This window comes from Protomyctophum parallelum (assembly GCF_964188405.1).
Source record: "Protomyctophum parallelum genome assembly, chromosome: 5".
NCBI lineage: Eukaryota > Metazoa > Chordata > Actinopteri > Myctophiformes > Myctophidae > Protomyctophum > Protomyctophum parallelum.
The window spans coordinates 55,748,061-55,765,652 of record NC_139702.1 but is presented as its reverse complement, the minus strand read 5'-3'; the positions used below and the strand labels follow the sequence as shown (position 1 = coordinate 55,765,652).

Here is a 17,592-nt window from a genome sequence, read left to right as displayed (position 1 = left end):
TGTATAGTAGGCTATATGTCAACTATACCTACATAAATACATTTCAGAAGTTTTAGCAGCAGGACCCACTTTTAGGCCAGTGCACCAGAGCAAACTCTTGCCTTTTTTTAAACCCTACCCATTCTAACCAAATACATACATACATACATACATACAATTACAAAGGACAGAAAAATGCATTAATTGTCTGAATTAATTGTGATTCTATACTTGTGAGGACCTCCGCTTGGATTCACGGTGAGTGGTGCATCAAAAACATAAGATCTGCCCAGGCGGTGGCGTAACCGCCTGGGCACCCGACTGGTAATCCAGTCGCAGTGTGCCGCGGGTTCGACTCCCGAGCCCGACACGGCCTTTACTGCCTTTACTCTATGTCATCCCCCCATCTCTCTCCCGTTTCCTGTCAGCCTACTGTCTGTCCCTTAAAAAAACCAATAAAAGGCGTAAGCCGCAAAAACATATATTAAAAAAAAAAAAAAAAAAAAAAAGATCTGCAAGCTCACAACGCGCTGCAGACACGACACGACACAGCCTCACTGTAAAAATGAGGCTGGCTAAGTTTGCAAATAATGGCCCCCATCGTTTATACAGACGGGGGCTATAATTTCCACGTATATTACACAAAATGGTGTAAGACCCCGTGCTGATATTAGGTAGTGGGCGGCTATTTGAGTTAGGGCTACTATTTGGAATTATACAGTATATGTTAGTGGGTACTATTATGTGTAAGTCTGTGAGCTTCAACAGCAGTGCCTTCAGTGCTAGTTAAAAGTGTTCCTGGGGTGAATTGCGTGTGTGTCTGTGTGTGCGTGCGTGCGTGCATGTGTGTGTGTGTGTGTGTGTGTGTGTGTGTGTGTCTCCCATCAGCAGCCAGCAAGCTGTTAGTGTATGTTCTCCAGCTCTTCTGACGTTTGCTTTTTACTCTACCTACTGTGTGTGCGTGGGTGTGTGCCTACGTGCCTACGTGCACGTGTGTGTGTGTGTGTGTAGCGGACAGGAGCCAGTCTAATCCCTCTGATATGAGGAGAGTCCTGAGACCTGACAAAACATTCCTCAGATAAAGGAAGAAACTCTGGATCACAGGAACATCTCAGGATTCCCACAGACAGATGGAGACAGAGAGTGTGTGTGCATGCATGCGTGCGTGCGTGCGTGCATGCATGCGTGTGTGTGTGTGTGTGTGTGTGTGTGTAAACATTTTGTTCCTCATGTTTATAATGGAATGTTCCAATGGCACATTGGTCGCTCTTATGAACTCTGTCATTGTTATTTTCAGTTTTCTGTCAGTCATTGTAGAGTTTTTGCATTTCATTCTTGTTAATGTTTTGAGTTAGAGAAAATTGCCTAAAAAAAGAATAAAATGAAATCCTTGACCTAGTGTCTCCCATCTCTCTCTCTTCCTCTCTGTTCCCACCTACTTTTCCATCTCTCTCTCTCTCTCTGTTGTCTGAAAGTCTGCCAGGTTGGGAGACAATGCTCCGGTCCAAATAGAAACCAGACGGAGGTTCCGTCCTCTGGCACTCATGTCCGCCTGTGTGGCTTTACAGTACGCACCCCGACTCGGTCTCTACACTGTCTCCGTCTGCGCCCTGGAATGGCTCGTCCACAGGGAACGCAATTTATACACCTCACATACAGTAGCGCGGGAGGGAGCCCACTACACTTCTTTTATAGTAGAGAGAGAGAAAGGCTGATAGTAAGAGCCAGGCATTAAATATCAGTGACATGGCAAAAATAAACTACTTCCTGCCGACATTGCCTCACCTCCACCTAGTCCCATCTCTCTGACTGTCGGTCCGTCTCACAATTTTTTTCCCCATGTCTATCTTTCTGTTTGCCTCACTGTCTGTATCCCCTGAACATTCCCCTCCATCTCATCCTCTTCACTCTCTCTCACTCTCTCTCTCTCTCTACCACCCTTTGATCGCTCTCCACCTCCCCAATCTCTGTGCCTGAATGTCTGCCTCGCTTTCTATCTCCATTCCCCTGTACTAGGACTTCATTTTTGAGTCTTTGAATATTTTATATATTACATACATACCATATACAGCATATTTATAGCATTTTTTTAAATGCCACAATAAAATATGTTATTGTTATGTTATGTTATGTTTAGCTAAAATATAATGTGTAGGACACAACCAATGGGAGTTAGCACTTCCAGTGTTTTATTGCTATTGACGTAATTAATCAAAGAAAATCCCTCATTACCCTTGACGTAAATTACGTAATAGTTTTATTCCCTATAATCGGGGGCTTAATGTAGCAACTTTTGGCTAGTTTGGCTAACGGCCGATGTAATCTACCTAAAACTGGCCGAAATCCTCGCGCGCACTCTCTTGCACGCATGCACTCGTGCAGTCTTTATGTGCATAGCTGCGTAATATGCGATATTCGGGGCTTGATTGGAGCTTAATTTGACTTAGATGTTAAAATAAACGATGATCGCTTAGCATCCCAGACAGATCCCTGTGTAACACAGTGCAGAAAGATAGCAGCTGTTGATGTTCTGTTTAACCGGAAATGACATCGCCAGATTTGCTCTATTCGGTCAAAATCGGCATTATGGTGAAGTTACCGCCACCATCAGGACTGGGTCTCTAATACTATAGTCTTGCCCCGTGAAAATTAGATCTGAGAATGAGATGATGTATGGTGATAAGAGCACCCCTCAATTCACACAGGTGTGATTTTTTTGTAATCGTGTAGGCCTAAGGGAAATCTACACTTTAGCACCAAGCCAGATTAATAAAACTAATATATCCACACTAGGTGAACTACTCCTGCCTCTCCCTCTATCCTTCTATTACTCTCCTTTATATCCTCTCCCCATCTCTGACTCTCTCTCTCAGGCTAGCAGACATGCCTCCATTGTGTTGAGGCGCTTTTCCCGCAGACGGGTACTTTGTAGACCGTTAGTTTGTGGTTCAGGCTCTCTGTGTCGACACACAGGGAGCCGGAGGGAGAAGGCTTTGTGTCTGTGTTCAGGCTCTGTGTGTCGACACAGGGAGCCGGAGGGAGAAGCCAGTCAGACACGCATCCACCTCCAGTTCAGAAGGGGGCTGGGAGCTGCTGCACCTCAGGCCTTCTCTTGCTTTAGCTTTCAGTCTGAGATACATCGTTTCATGTCTTTGACTGTCAAATGTATAACAACAGAAAAAAGGCACCTCTCTACAGGGAGGGGAAGATAACGATAGCATGTGGAAAGACCCCGAGAGGGTTGACAGCAAGACAGGCTGTCCAGAAACAAGATCAAGATGTCAAGTCTGACTGACCCATTGACAATTCATTTATCATTTCTTTTTTCCAGATTTTTAACAGTACAGTGGTTATAAAATGGGAAAGGAGGAGATAAAAGCCACGAGACAGATTCAAACTCTTGATGCCATGATCACTAGTTATTCCCCCTACAGTACATCGAAAACAGGCTGAAAATGACTAACTGATTAGAAGAGCCTGACCTCACTTACCCTCAGAATAACACCCAAGGTTCAACGTAGGCTATTCATTAGCATTTTCTGGTATGGTAGAAACTTTCACACTTTTCATGTACAGTAATACCTGGTGGGATTAAGTGGAAACCTTTCCATTATGTGACTCACATCACTCTCAGAGAACAAAGCAGGGGCTCACAACTCACTTTTCACTTGTGTCAAGGTGACACTTGTGTCACCTTGAAATGGGCTCTGAAGCTGCAAATAGCTGGGCACACCGATGTACTGGTTCCAACTGACGCTGGGCTCTCAGTGTTAACGAGCATCAAAGAGGGCCAGCTGCACAGGCACACACACTTGCCCTCTGCAGTGCTCTAATGTGAAAGTGACTGAAGCTTCAGAACAGTCTCATTTATCTCCAAAAGCCCTTGAATATATGGAATATTAAGGATAATGTGATTATGGTAGGCTCAGATTTCATATCACACACACCATACAGTAAGAACTCCTGGCTGAAACCTTCTAAAAACGGTTGAGACAGTTACCGTGTGCGGGTCCCTCTACTGTACGGTCACTGTATTGTACTGGCACACCCGAAATCATCATATATACAGTTAATATGTGCGTGTGTGTTAGGTTGCGAAAAGGTGGCGAAAAACCACCATGCTATTTCCGTGCTCATACCCACCCAGGCACCCACCCAGCCAGCCAGCCACACACATAGCTCCATAAGGGAGTGGTTGCACCACTCAAAAAAATAATATCGGCCGATAATATTGGACATCCCTACTCTCAGCCATAGTCCACCCTATACAATGAGTGCAGTGTATGTATGCGAGTAGAGGCATTCGTCTGTCCGTGTGGAAAGACGTCCTCCCTCCATCTCACCTGTCAAAGGAGCGGAACTGCAGTGCAGAATCGTGTGCTCCGTCGAGTACACTTCCCAGGAAGGACGGCGGCAGGAGGCTGGGGTCCACCATGACGTCATCGGTGGGCGCGCTCACCAGGCTCCGCAGGATATCCTTGACGTTCTTGCCCTTGGAGTCTGCAGCAGGCCTGACCTCGGAGGACAGAGTGGAGAGGGCCTCTGAGATGGCGTCAGGCCCGTGAGCAGATGACAGGTGCTCGCTCGCCTCGCTGGTGGACCCCGAGGCGCGGTCATCGACAATGCCTGAATCACAGCGACGGAGCGAGACGCCATTCTCCAGGTCCGGTCCTCCAGTCGCAGAGCTGCTGTCTTTGGAGGAGACAAAGGAAGAGATGTCAATGTGGACTACAGCCGTCTCAAAACCTTTCCACAAGATTTGGATGTTATGCATATTTGTTTTGAACCAGCAGTCCAGCAGTCTTTGAGATTAGCTGCACACGCACGAGTGTGGGCTGAAGAAAACAATGCGTTCCACATTACATGCACATTTCCGGTATTATAGCCATCACTCTCAGCAAAGTGCATATGCTTCAATTCCTGATCCCAGAATTGCAAACAGTAACGAGCGAGCTACACCAGGCTTTACAAAGCGCTCGTGTGCGTATATGCACAGTCGCACACATACACACATTTAGATCCAGTCTTATTTTAACCCATTCTGAACGGGCACCCATTTTGGTGTCGGCATCATGTCATGCTTTAGCCATTTAAAAATAGCAGATCTACAAGCTCATATCGCGCCACCGAGTGGCGCGATACGAGCTTGTAGGTCTGCTATTTTTGAAAAATCGAAGAGCGACTGACATTTTTAGAATCTGATCTCAGGTCAGAATGGGTTCATCAGACCAGTGTGTGTCCGGCGGAAACCTCGTATGAATCTGATCTCAGGGGGGGCTCGCGTATGTGCATATCACGCGCTCACGCGCTTGGTGTAGCTCGGCCGTGAGGAGAGCAAGATTTAAAGCACAGTTATCAGACTATCTTCCTACTACAGTATGTATCCATGTCTCCCAGCATGGGGGCATTATTCAATGAGCTGCCTCGCCCTGTACTACACAGTACAATCTGGTCTTCAATGAGCTGCCTCGCCCTGTACTACACAGTACAATCTGGTCTTCAATGATCTGCCTCGTCCTGGACTACACAGTACAATCTTCAGCCTTAAAGGGCCACTTCACCCCTTTTGCAACCAGATCTTATTGTAATGATGTTTGGGAGACAAGACACACTTTCCTGGGGTTTTTACGTGGGTAATGTGTGTTTTTAGATATTATTATTTATGTATTTCAAAGTGTCCATGGGCTCCATGATGTCACTTCCTTCCTGGACTACAATTCCCATAATGCTTTGGTCCACGGCTCCTCCTTGTGGATAGGGGGAGGGCTGTCTTACTGAGACAACATGTGGTCCAGGAAATAAGTGAGCCCAGTGTCCATGACATCATGGAGACCATGAAATACTGAAATATCTAAAAACACATATTACCCACATAAATACCCCAGGAAAGTGTTTCTTGTCTCGCAAACATCATTAAAATAAGATCTGGTTGCAAAAGGGGTGAAGTGGCCCTTTAACGCATTCAAACTGGGAAAGCATGTGTGTCATTTCAGATTTTAGCTAAAGAAAATAGCAGATAAACAAGCTCATACATACAGCTTATACATACAAACTCACTTTGTGCAGCGTTATGACCTTGTAGATCTTCTATTTTTGAAGAATTGTGAAGATTTGTGCAAATCTTTGAATAATGTATACCAGTATATTTTTTTAAGCGAATATTTGCTTCTGGGGATAACACTGAACATACGTTTTATTTCTTCAGAAAACTGATATTATTTAGAAGGCATTCGTAACCACCATAATGTTACATTTGCTTGTTTTTGCTTTACTTGACAGGTTGCTACAGTGAAAAAGAGGCAGCAAATGGACAGTCCGGCCCAGGAATCGAGCCGAGGACTCACTACCAAGCACCAGAGCCCAAGTGGCATACACTCCAACAACCACCCGCCCCTCGGGTCGCCCCACAGTTACAAAAGGATACATCAACAGTGAGGCTTTGAATGTACAACAACAACAACAACAGTGTGTGTGTGTCCATTACCTGTGCTCCTGGCAGACTGTGAGCGCTTGGCTTGCTTATTGTCGTTTTGCGGCTCTAGGATGTCCCGGTACTTGGACACCATGAGAACGGAGATGAAGTAAACTACGGCTAGCGCCAGGAACTGGGCCTGTTTACTGTCCTCCTGAAACAAACACAAGCCACACTAAACACATCTGGACTCTTCACTTCCACTACAAAACACGTACACAGAGAGACCAACTGAACGTCCGTCCAGTAGTCCATTGATGATATGGGGAGATGTATTTAGCTCCGTGCGTATGTATGTGTGTGCGTGCATGTGTGCATGTGTGCGCACGTGTGTGTGTTGGGTTAACAGAGTACTAATACATTATGTTGTTTATGTAGCATTTGTGTTATAAATGTGAAGTGAGTGGTGGAACTCTGTGTGGGGGTCCCCGGAAGTTCCAGACCCACAGGAACACGCCCAGGGTGCTGCCGGCCCGGTTCCGGCGAGCCGCCCCGCGTCCAAATGGTTGAGAAATGAGTTACCGTGTGGGGGTCGCCAGGGGGTCCCTCTACTGTACTGTCACTGTACTGTACTGTCACACCCAAAATCAGCATATATACAGTTAAAGGACCACTTTTCAACATCTCTTCATATAGTTGGTCCTCACTGATGTTCATGATAAAACGCCACCATTTTCGTCTACTCCGTCTGTGTCTCATAGGAGGTCTGTGGGAAGTTCAGACACACCGTCCACCAGTGACATCATCGTCAGGCAGATTTCTTTTTAAACAAGATTTGTTTTAAAATATATTTATTTATTTGTATTATCGTGAGAATGATGGCTTTCCGACTTTTCAGGAATAGAAAGCCTGCAGTTTCTATTGGCTTGGATTCCCTGTTGATGTCACTGGTGGAACTACCTACAGCCCTCCTATGAGAAAAAGACTAGAGTAGACATTATCATGATCATTAGTGAGGATCAATGACTGTATATGAAGATAAGTTGAAAAGTGGTGAAGTGTGTGTGTGTGTGTGTGTGTGTGTGTGTGTGTGTGTGTGTGTGTGTGTGTGTGTGTGTTAGGCTGCACAACAGGGACACATAGCTGTCTATAGGAGTGGTCGCACCACTAAAAAAAGAAATACTGCTATATTTGTGTCCTGGAATTAGATTTTAAACTAAGATACATTTATACATGAGCTTAGCAGCAACAGCAGCATCCTATAGACCGATTCACAGAGGGGTGCCCTGGGCGCGGCCATTACTGAGGTGTAATACATGGAACAGGTGCTCTGTAGACCAGGTGTAGCTAATCAGTGCTGCTGCACTTAATGGTACACCTCAGTAATGGCCGCACCCAGGAAACCCTCTGTGAATCGGTCTATACAGTATGCTGTGCATCTTTGCATCTGTGTGGTGACTAACGATATCTCTGAAGACCACGGCTCTCAGGCGATTGATGTCCATGTCCTGCAGCAGTCTGTCCAGGTCTCTGACTGGAGACGTACCCCCTGTCACTGCATCAACTGGGCTCTGTGTGCGCGAGAGAGAGAGAGAGAGAGAGAGAGAGAGAGAGAGAGAGAGAGAGGGAGAGAGACTTTTTTTTAACCACATACGTTCATTTTTAAACCAGCAATGATGTTTATTTATCATCTCTATGCACTCTCTATGAGGAGAAGGGTCAAGTTTCCGGACACAGGGAAGCAGCTCCGTCCGCCCTGGAGACACACGCCGCGTCCTTAACATCAAAGCTGGGATATAAAGCCACTGCATTATAAATGAGCCTTTACACACCAGTTTCAGGGAAGAACACACATTTACAGGAAGGTGCTGTATCAAATCCAAAATCCAATGACACAAGGCCATGGACAGTGTGTAACATATAGCAACCGGTGTGGTAATGCAATAAGATATGAGCTAATGCAATAACACTTTGTTGTTGTAGCTGTTTGGTTGGGGCCACAAAGGACACAATTTCTCCCAATTTACCAGGCTTGAAGATGGGAAACGGAAAGAGACGATGCTTGCATCTTTTAAAGGTTATTTTTAGTGCCCGTCTGCATTATGTAGCGCCACAGTGGGAAATTACAAGATAAGACCACCAACCACAAGGAATAAGGACACCCTTTATTTTTAAGAGAGATATATAATCTGAATGTTATATATCTGAATATATCTGACCAATAGTAGATTAAGACGGAATTGCTGAGAATTATGTACATTATTTATCTTTATTATATAATCTATCTTATTCTTTGCAGGGGGTCAGAATATTGACACTACAATGACCAATCAACTTCAGGACTGGGGAGTGCTACTGATTTTCGTTGTAGCCCTTTAAATCAGATAGCACGTGATAGCATGTGACTGAACTCCCTGGAACAATATAAAAGTTACAGTAGTCTGGGGCTGCAGATTGACCCGACGAAATGTACTTGCCTGTGCGGGCATGGATTTAGCAGCTCCCAGCATGCTGCTGGGCATGACAGTATGACTAACCTCAGACGTGAGGTTAGCATGCTGTTGGCACTCCAGACAGTTCCTCACCGCCATAGCACACACTGGAAGAAAGAGAGGTATGTGAGAGGGAGAGAGAAGGGGGTTAGGTTACATCCATACAATACAAAAGAGTTCAAAGTAATACTGTGTACACAGAAATGGCATTAAAGTCTCTCAAAAATGGAGTGGTGGGAGATGAGAGTTTACAGAGGTACGTTTGTGATAACACAACACAAAATAAACAAAGGTGACTGAGTCAATTTACACCCAGGATTTTCCGGTGTTGCTGGTCCCTGGACCAGTTGGAAATCTGGGTAGGGAAAGAAAGCCTTCACTCAAAAAGTACCATCAAGGTGACCTTCCAGTTGAGGTTGTACCGAGCGGGTCCCATGTGTATTTCACTGTATGAGAGTGTGAAGCAGGTTATTGGGCAGCTGTGCCCAAGTAATTATTTTCCCTACAGGATTAAATGTACAATAGAGACATTATGGGTCTACTGTATGTAGAAATGGCCTGATACCCACATACTTCATTGACCGGGGTGTCCGCCAGGGGATTATACCTTATTTTTCCCACTGCACCAAATGTCTTATCTAAAGCGCATCTATAATGCGATCTATAAACGCATCATAATGCAATAGGTTGTAGGTTGGCTATTTTTGCTGAATGTTGCACATAATGACATGACCCAGAATCGGGATGCAAGAAAAAAAAAAGACTGGACCCAATAGCCTTGCAAAAAAAAAAAATCTGGGTCAAAAGCTGTCTCAGGAAAAGGGAACCAACACCACATGAAGAAGAAGAGCTGAGATCAACAAAAAAACAAAGACGAAGAAAAAGAGGGTGGGAGACACAAGGTCAGCACTCCGGCCAACCCTGGCAGCATCGTTCACTCTTCCCTGCTCCACCTCTCCTCCAAGGTCAGTGCTCACCACCCCCCACACACACACACACACACACACACACCCCGTATCACAACCTCAACACAGAGCGCCTGTAACAGATGACACTGCCAGCCGAGCAGGTAACAGAGTACCTCTCTCGGAGGCAGGAAATATCTGCTGTTTGATAACTCCGGCTATAGGTTCAAGTCTCAATGGGGGCACTTACCATTTCTAATCTGATATATTGCTGTTCTACTTCTGCTTTGCTTTATTTTTTTGCTTCTATTTTTCATTCTGCGCTTTGCGTTTTATAGTTATCCTCTCTCGCATCGTTGTGTGCTTGACAACTGACAAATGTTAACTCTGAGCCGTTTAGATTAGGGGGGGGGTGGAATTATTCTGTCTGGAAATAGGCTCGCCTTTTCCATTAAGATCTGTTCACTCATACCGCCATTTATAAAGGAGGGAGAGGACGTAGAGGTAGGGGAGGGGACTGAGAGCAGAGGAGAAGAGAGGCAAAACCTTGTTACAGTCTCCCAAAATCAGATTAGTTGCCAGCAATGGGGAGAGCATACCTCATCAAATATTCATTTCATAACGGCTGCTTGCTAAAAGTGGCCTTGTAGTATTGGAGGCTACTGCTCTCCCACTGACTATAGCAAAGATGCCGCCGTCTGAGCCAAGAATAATTTCTGTTTGCTTAATGTGGTGGGGGAACAGGCGACCATTTTGTTTACGCCACTGACTGTATGAGCATCTAAGAGCAAAAACAGATACCTAGACATGCTCCATTACCTAAATGGAACAAAGGTTGGCGAAATAATTTAAATCATCATTGAGTGCATGCGTGCGTGTGTGCATGCGTGTTGTCCATGTACACGTGTGGCACACATTGATTTGTGTGCGTTGGGAAGGCGCTCCCCTGTAAAATGAATAATGTAAGCATTTGAATATCTTTTATTCAGCTGGAGCAGGAGCCGGGCTCTTGAAGCTGTCAGAGGGAAACTTTAATAGAGCGAAGCAGAGGGTAGAAAGAGGCCCTGGGGCTACACCACTCTGCTCCACAGATCTGCACTTCTACAGCACTGCTTCCCGAAACACTGGGTAAGAGACCCATTTGTGGGTCACCGACCAATTTTTATGGGTCACAACATTTCAAAAGATTTTGGTTTTAAATAAAAAGATCCAAAAGGATTTTATACATTTTAAAACAAACAAAATCTAAGAAATGTTAATAGAAAATATAAGCTTGCAGCGTGGCGCGAAGCGACGCGCTGTGCACTTGTAGATCTGCTATTTTTACTACTATGAAGATCTGTATGAGTGTACTGTGTAGTAGTGCTGTAGAGCAAACTTTTCAGGTCAAGACCCAAAAGGGAGATTAGACGTTTGCCCGGGACCCAAACTAGTGAAAAGTCGGTTAGTCAGCTATTTTGAGTCTTTTCGGGCACTCTGTGTGGTGGTGTAGAACGCGTGTGTCGAATTTGAAGTCGGTGGGACGAACAGTTAACATATATGGACACTGGGCCCCTTGCCCTGTCCAGAGTCGGGACATAGGCCTTTTTGGGGAGGTTCTGGACAACCGTGCGTCCGACCGACACTGGACACTGCACTCTCTCTGAGGGTGTGGAACGCATGTGTCGAATTTGAAGTCGGTGGGGCGAACGGTTCTCAAGTTAAGTGGATTACAGATGTACGTACACACCTTAGAGTATATATATGAATAGAGACGGCACCCGGAGGAAACCCTGAGGCGAAATGGACCGAATTTGGTATTGCAGTGTGGACCCAAATCGTGAACGCACTGGTCCGTTGACTATCATTGCGCACGTTCATGATGACACGTGAACGCCGTTTCATACGTGAACGCACGTGAACGTGTGCAATGATAGTCAACGGCCAGCACGTTCACGATATGGGTGAATTTGAATTTAGATGTCAATCTTGAAATACCTGACAGGTCCGTCTTGATGACATGACTAGCTAAAACGATAGTTACGTATGTAACTACGGTTCTATGAGTCCTGAATGACCGCCAGAGGCGGTGCTTTAAGCACTGAATACGTCCCTTCGCGCATGCGCAGTCGAGTATTTTATACCAACAATGTCGGTTGACCCCGTGATGACCCGGAGTCGTCTATAGCTTCCGGCAGTCATCCGGGGCTCAGTCCCTACAGAATCTTCTCGCGAGAACACGAGGATTCTGAGTGACAAGAGTGCCTCTGGCGGTCATTCAGGACTCATAGAACCGTAGTTACATACGTAACTATCGTTCTATTTCGTCCCTGCTGACCGCCAGAGGCGGTGCTTTAAGCACTGAATGACTTATACCAGCCAAGTCACGAGGAATCCTGATTACAGACCTCAAAGGGTAGAACCGGAGGATTCGGGGAAGAGGGCCACGTCCGCTGGGTGGGGAGTGGCAACATTCACCCTGTAGTACCTTGAGAAAGTGCCTGCCGAAGCCCATGAGGCGGCGGCACAAATGTCCTCCAAGGGCACCCCTCTCATGGCAGCCCATGATGTGGAAATGCTCCTTGTAGAGTGGCACCGTACCCCTGATGGTACGGGGAGGTTACTTGCCTCATAGGCGTGGCTGATTGTGTCTACAATCCAGTAGGACAGGCGCTGCTTGGAAAGAGCGCCGCCTTTGTTCACACAACTATGGCAAAAGAACAGCTGCTCTGCTCGCCTGATGCGTGCAGTAGCTTCAATGTAGGCTCTCAGGGCCCGGACTGGGCACAACAGCTCCAGTTTGTCTGTCAGCTCCCCAGGTGGGGGGTTGAATCGAGCCAGCCTGATAGGCCGGTTGAGGTGAGCCTGCGACAGCACCTTCGGAAGGAATGCTATGTTTGGCCACAGCGTGACCCCCGAGCCGTCTGCGTTCCACCTCAGACATGATTCGCTGACTGACAGAGCGTGCAGTTCACTGACGCGCTTTGCCGATGTAATGGCCAGGAGAAGGGCTGTCTTGCATGACACCCACTTCAGCTCTGCCTGTGCCAAGGGTTCGAAGGTAGGCCCGCACAGGGCGTCCAGTACCCGGTTAAGGTCCCATGAGTATGAGAATGTGTGCTATAGAGCGGAGCGCACCACTTGCCGCTCCAGCACATTGCCGTGTTCGGCCCAGTAGACTGGCATAAACTTCATAACCCTGTTGGGTCCCATCAGATTCAAGACATGTCGACACCCGTCTGTCTTGCGTCACGAGGAAGTATGTAGATCGGACTTCCCTTAGTGTGACTGAGGATATACAGCCTCTGTTGCGCCCTTGGGCAGGAGGACACATCACTCCTGGTCTGATAGTAGGGCTCTCGTCATGTTGCTGATAATGGCCATTTTGACCCGCCGGATATGGGGGGCTGGCGTCAGAAGGCACTGCACAGCCCGGAAAGTCACAGTCACAGTCAGGTCCCTGCGTGGGACGCCAGGGAACACGCTGGCCTCTAGTGTGGGCCGGCGGTGATACGCGAGCTCCGAGGGCAGTCAAGATGATTTCATCAATGTTGGAGCTCGGCCCTTTGGGAGGCGGGATGTGTCGTAGGCCTGCAAGCTGCAGCCTGGTCTTCCCCCCCTGGATGGTTCGCTCCGGCGATTCTCGCCCGGCTGAACCACCTAGTGCTCCTGGCTCCTCAGGGAGACTACGGAGAGTTGGCCTAGGCTCATCAGTCAAGCTTGACTGTGAAAACCCGACTTGGCGACGGGCTAGAGATACGATGGACATCAGCCGCCCACGCTCTGAGGACATGACGCCAATGCCTCCAGTGACACACCAAAGGTGACTGATCCAGTATTAACGTTGCCACTATTAAGTGTGAACGGGAGGCCCCAGTGAGCAGGTTGTCTGTGCTCCTGCACTGGGGTCGAGGTCACCTAGCGTTCTGCCGCCGGGCCTCGTTGGGGAACACAATGAGGGATGCAATGACAGGCTTGGTGGCTGGCATGTAACCCAGGCCAGCCCTTATCGCCTTGTGCGTTCAAATCTATTAAAGTGTCACGTCGCAACGGGTTGTCTCAGGACACTTTTCCCAATCAGGGCAGGGCTGCCAGGATTTCACCATCGGTATAGAGATGGGAGAGGGCCCTGATCGTTCGCCCGGCAGGCCTGTAGCTGTCTCAGGTACAGGCGTGGGGGACGGCGAAGACAGCAAGAAGAAGGCGCTTGGAGGAGCCGACTGCCTGCTTTAGTATGCGTTCCACGGCTATGCGCATGAGCTGAGAAGTGGGAGGCCGGCTCTGATGCCTGGGAGGCACCGCCTTCTGCATCTTCCTCATAGTCATGGAAGTGCGTAGCTTAAGCTGTCGGGGAGAGCACATCAACCTCGAGTCAGTTGTGGCATCGGAGAGGTAGGCGCTTCGGCACCCTCCGAGGTGCCTAGGTGTTATCTGAAGTGAGCATGGCCCTCATGCGGGCCAACTCCGCAGATAGCTGAGCCCTCTCGGATCTGCTGTAGTCAGCGGTCAGACCTTTTCCTCCTGGCACACGGGGCAGGACCAAGGTCGGCTCACGGCTGAAGGAGAGCTTCACACGAGGTACAAAAGTGGGAGCTCTCCATTGTGGTGGCACCGGTTACTCTGGACCGGCCGGTGCACACAAGTCCCAACTAGCCCAGGGCGCGGACGCTACTGGTTGCTAGGTGTTGGCCATATGCTTGAGGGAGCGCATACGCTGTCTGTACCAGCAAAGGCTTTCGAGGTACGAAAGTGGGTGCTCTCCGTTGTGGTGGCACCGGTTCCTTTGGACCGGCCGGTGCACACCAGTCCCAACTAGCCCAGGGCGCGGACGCTACTGGTTTGCTAGGTGTTGGCCATATGCTGCAGGGAGGGGGCGCGTATGCTGCCTGTGCCAGCAGAGGCTTTAACTTAGATCGGCATATAATGACTTAATCGAAAAACTGAATGCTGCTATACCTGCCGCAGCATGTGAATATGCATTTACGTTTATGCAAATGCTCATTGCAGCACTTTGAGATTCAACCAGATGTAAAGTGCATCATAGAAACAGCACACAAACGTTGCTGTTAGATAGACTGTGCGACCTGCATGGTCGCGGTGGGGAAGGGGAGCTTTACGCTACCTGTACCCCCGGCGGAGGCTTACTTATAATTTATGATAATAAAGTAGCCTTCAGTCAAGGTTTGGACGCTGCTATGTAGCAGCTGTAGTGTTTCCTATGTGACCGTTCATCACGGCACTATGACGCTTATCCAAACTCCAGTGCATTATTATTTATGTTTGCTAGTCCAGAGCGAAACAAAAGACACTTCCAATACACTAGTCACGTGTGCACTACTACGCATTCATGCTGGGAGGAGGGAGCGCTACCGCTGCCTACCCCAGCCAGGTTCGGTTAAATAAACCGACACCAGCTAGTTTTGGAGAAAAGGCTACAACCGATAGCTCCACCGATAGGGGCCACCTGCTGAAGGAAGGGAGCGCGTACGCTGCCTGTATCAGCTGCAGCTAAAGAACATAACAAGCTATACACCAATAGCTGTTAATAAATGCTTGAGCTAACAAACGATTAGTAGTAAGTAACATCAAGCTGGCCGTATGCTGGAGGAGCGGAGCGCATACGCTGCCTGCCCTGTACCAGCTGGGCCAACAAACAGTAAGGCAAGCTATATACAGATAGCTTTTTATCTTCAATAGTATAATAAGCGCTTGGGCTACAACTACAGGTAGCAGCGCCAGTTAGAGAGCTATGCTGGAGACCAGCTAGGCTACTAAAAAACAAGACAAGCTATAGCCTGTTCATAAACAGCTTTAACTTTAAGCTACTGGTAGCAGCTGTGAGCTACGCTGTCAGCAGCGCCAGATACTCTGTGCTGGGGACCAGCTGGGCTAATAGGACCTACAGGTACCCAGGGGCACTAATCCGACCTGTGGGAACAAACCAGGTTGCACCCACTGTATATGCAAAAAACTGTTAATGGAGCTTTGAGCTCCAGACATACTGGTAGCAGCTTCAGCTAGGCCCACTACTGGGGGCCAGCTGGGTTAACAACCAGACAGGCTATGTACACCAGTAGCTGTTAATACTATTTTGCTACAAACTATACTGGTAGCAACATCAATACCCTGGGAGGACGCAGGAAGCTGCTCCTGTACCGGGCTGATAATAACAACAACAATACAGCTATTCGCAAAAGCAGTTAAGCTTGAATGCTGCCAATATCGGTATATGGCTTTGGCCAGCAAGGCTCTTGCCATCACCAGCAGGGGCTAAACAAAGCTTAAAAAGTAGCGTGTTTAACAAACGAAGGTAATATGACAGTGTTTTTATCCTTCGGCAAGTCTTATAGTCGCTTATAATAAGCGCTAGCGTTCACAGTCGAACAGACCTCGTATGCAGAGCAGGGAGGCGGCGCGAACGCAGCCTTTACCCACACACAGGAGGTTATGCCATGATAAGTATATGATATCATATGAACGTCTGTTTAGCGGGGATAGCGCCGCTTTAAACAATAACGTACCTTCTGTCCGGGGAGGGTTCATTACCGGCGAGAGAGATTGGACGCTCCTGCATCCACGTGACATGGGTTGTCACCGAGTGCCTCCCTCAGATGTTGGGGGCCAAGGCACCCAGGGCAGAGGTCATGCCCATCCTCTGGCCGCAGAGGAGCCTGGCAGGAGGTGCACAGGTGGTGGCGGGGTTCGTCCATTGGAAACCCGCAGATGTAGCCCAGAGCGCGGACGCTAGTGGTCGCTAGGGGTGGAGCCGTAAACTGGTAGGAAGGGAGCGCGGACGCTGCCTGTGCCAGTAGAGGCTACTGTAGCTGCTAAAGGCCGCTTAGCTGGAGGGAGGGGGCGCGCACGCCGCCTATGCCAGGTAAGGGGTGCTCTAGCAGAGACCAGTATATGTGATATATATATAATGATATAGTTATATATATATAATTTCAGAAAAACCAACCTATAAAGTGGCAATGGCTCTGTGCCGAAATTAAAGTACACTATTTGAGAACAAGTGACTAAATCAGTCAAGCCAATTCATATAACCGGGGTTACTGACGTAACCTCGCGGTGGTGCTATATAGCTGGCCAGTGCCAGCAAAGACTCATTCAGAGAGGCAGAGTAATATAGCAGTAAATAAGTACACTTATAAGTAGTATAAGTATAAGTATAAGTATAAGTAGTAAGCAAATAATAATAGCGTCGACTCACGTGCTGGGAGCGGGTAGCGCTAACGCTTGCCGTCACCAGCACTGCGGCGCAGCCTTCGTGGGAAAACAAGACAGCGTAAGCTGTCAAAGAGAACGAGCTATCCGTTCAACTTTGACGGGTGCTAAACGGGACGCTCAGGTCGCCGTTTGTAGCCCGCGGCGGTGCTATATAGCTGGCCAGTGCCAGCAAAGACTCGCTCAGAGAGGCAGAGTAATATAGCAGTAGATAAGTACACTTATAAGTATAAGTAGTATAAGTATAAGTAGTATAGGTAAGTAGTAAACAAATAATACTAGCGTCGACTCACGTGCTGGGAGCGGGTAGTGCTAACGCTTGCCGTCACCAGCACTGCGGCGCAGCCTTCGTGGGAAAACAGGACAGCGTAAGCTGTCAAAGAGAACGAGCTATCCGTTCAACTTTGACGGGTGCTAAAACGGGACGCTCAGGTCGCCGTTTGTAGCACGCAACCGTATGTGTTGCAGGGAAGCAGCGCGCACGCAGCCTATGCGAACAGGGGTTGTCTGCTTACCTTGTTCCCACGGGGAAAGAAGACGATGTGAAGCCCAGCTCCACTCGAAAACGATACAATAAAGTAGTATTAAGTCGCAGTCC

General features: G+C 47.9%; 1 protein-coding gene across 7 annotated transcripts in view; it reads right to left on the bottom strand.

Annotated features, from left to right (window-relative positions):
• Positions 1-17,592, bottom strand: part of lrba (LPS-responsive vesicle trafficking, beach and anchor containing) — a 318,483-nt gene that overhangs the window by 218,386 nt on the left and 82,505 nt on the right. For 3 of the 7 annotated variants that reach the window (XM_083764652.1, XM_083764653.1, XM_083764658.1), the window contains 4 exons: positions 8,869-8,990; positions 7,855-7,962; positions 6,464-6,605; positions 4,323-4,671 (listed from right to left, as the gene is read on the bottom strand). In XM_083764652.1, coding sequence (XP_083620778.1) covers positions 4,323-4,671; positions 6,464-6,605; positions 7,855-7,962; positions 8,869-8,990 — 721 coding nt within the window. The remainder of the gene's footprint in view (positions 1-4,322; positions 4,672-6,463; positions 6,606-7,854; positions 7,963-8,868; positions 8,991-17,592) is intronic. The other 4 variants (XM_083764654.1, XM_083764655.1, XM_083764656.1 and 1 more) reach the window with 3 other exon arrangements.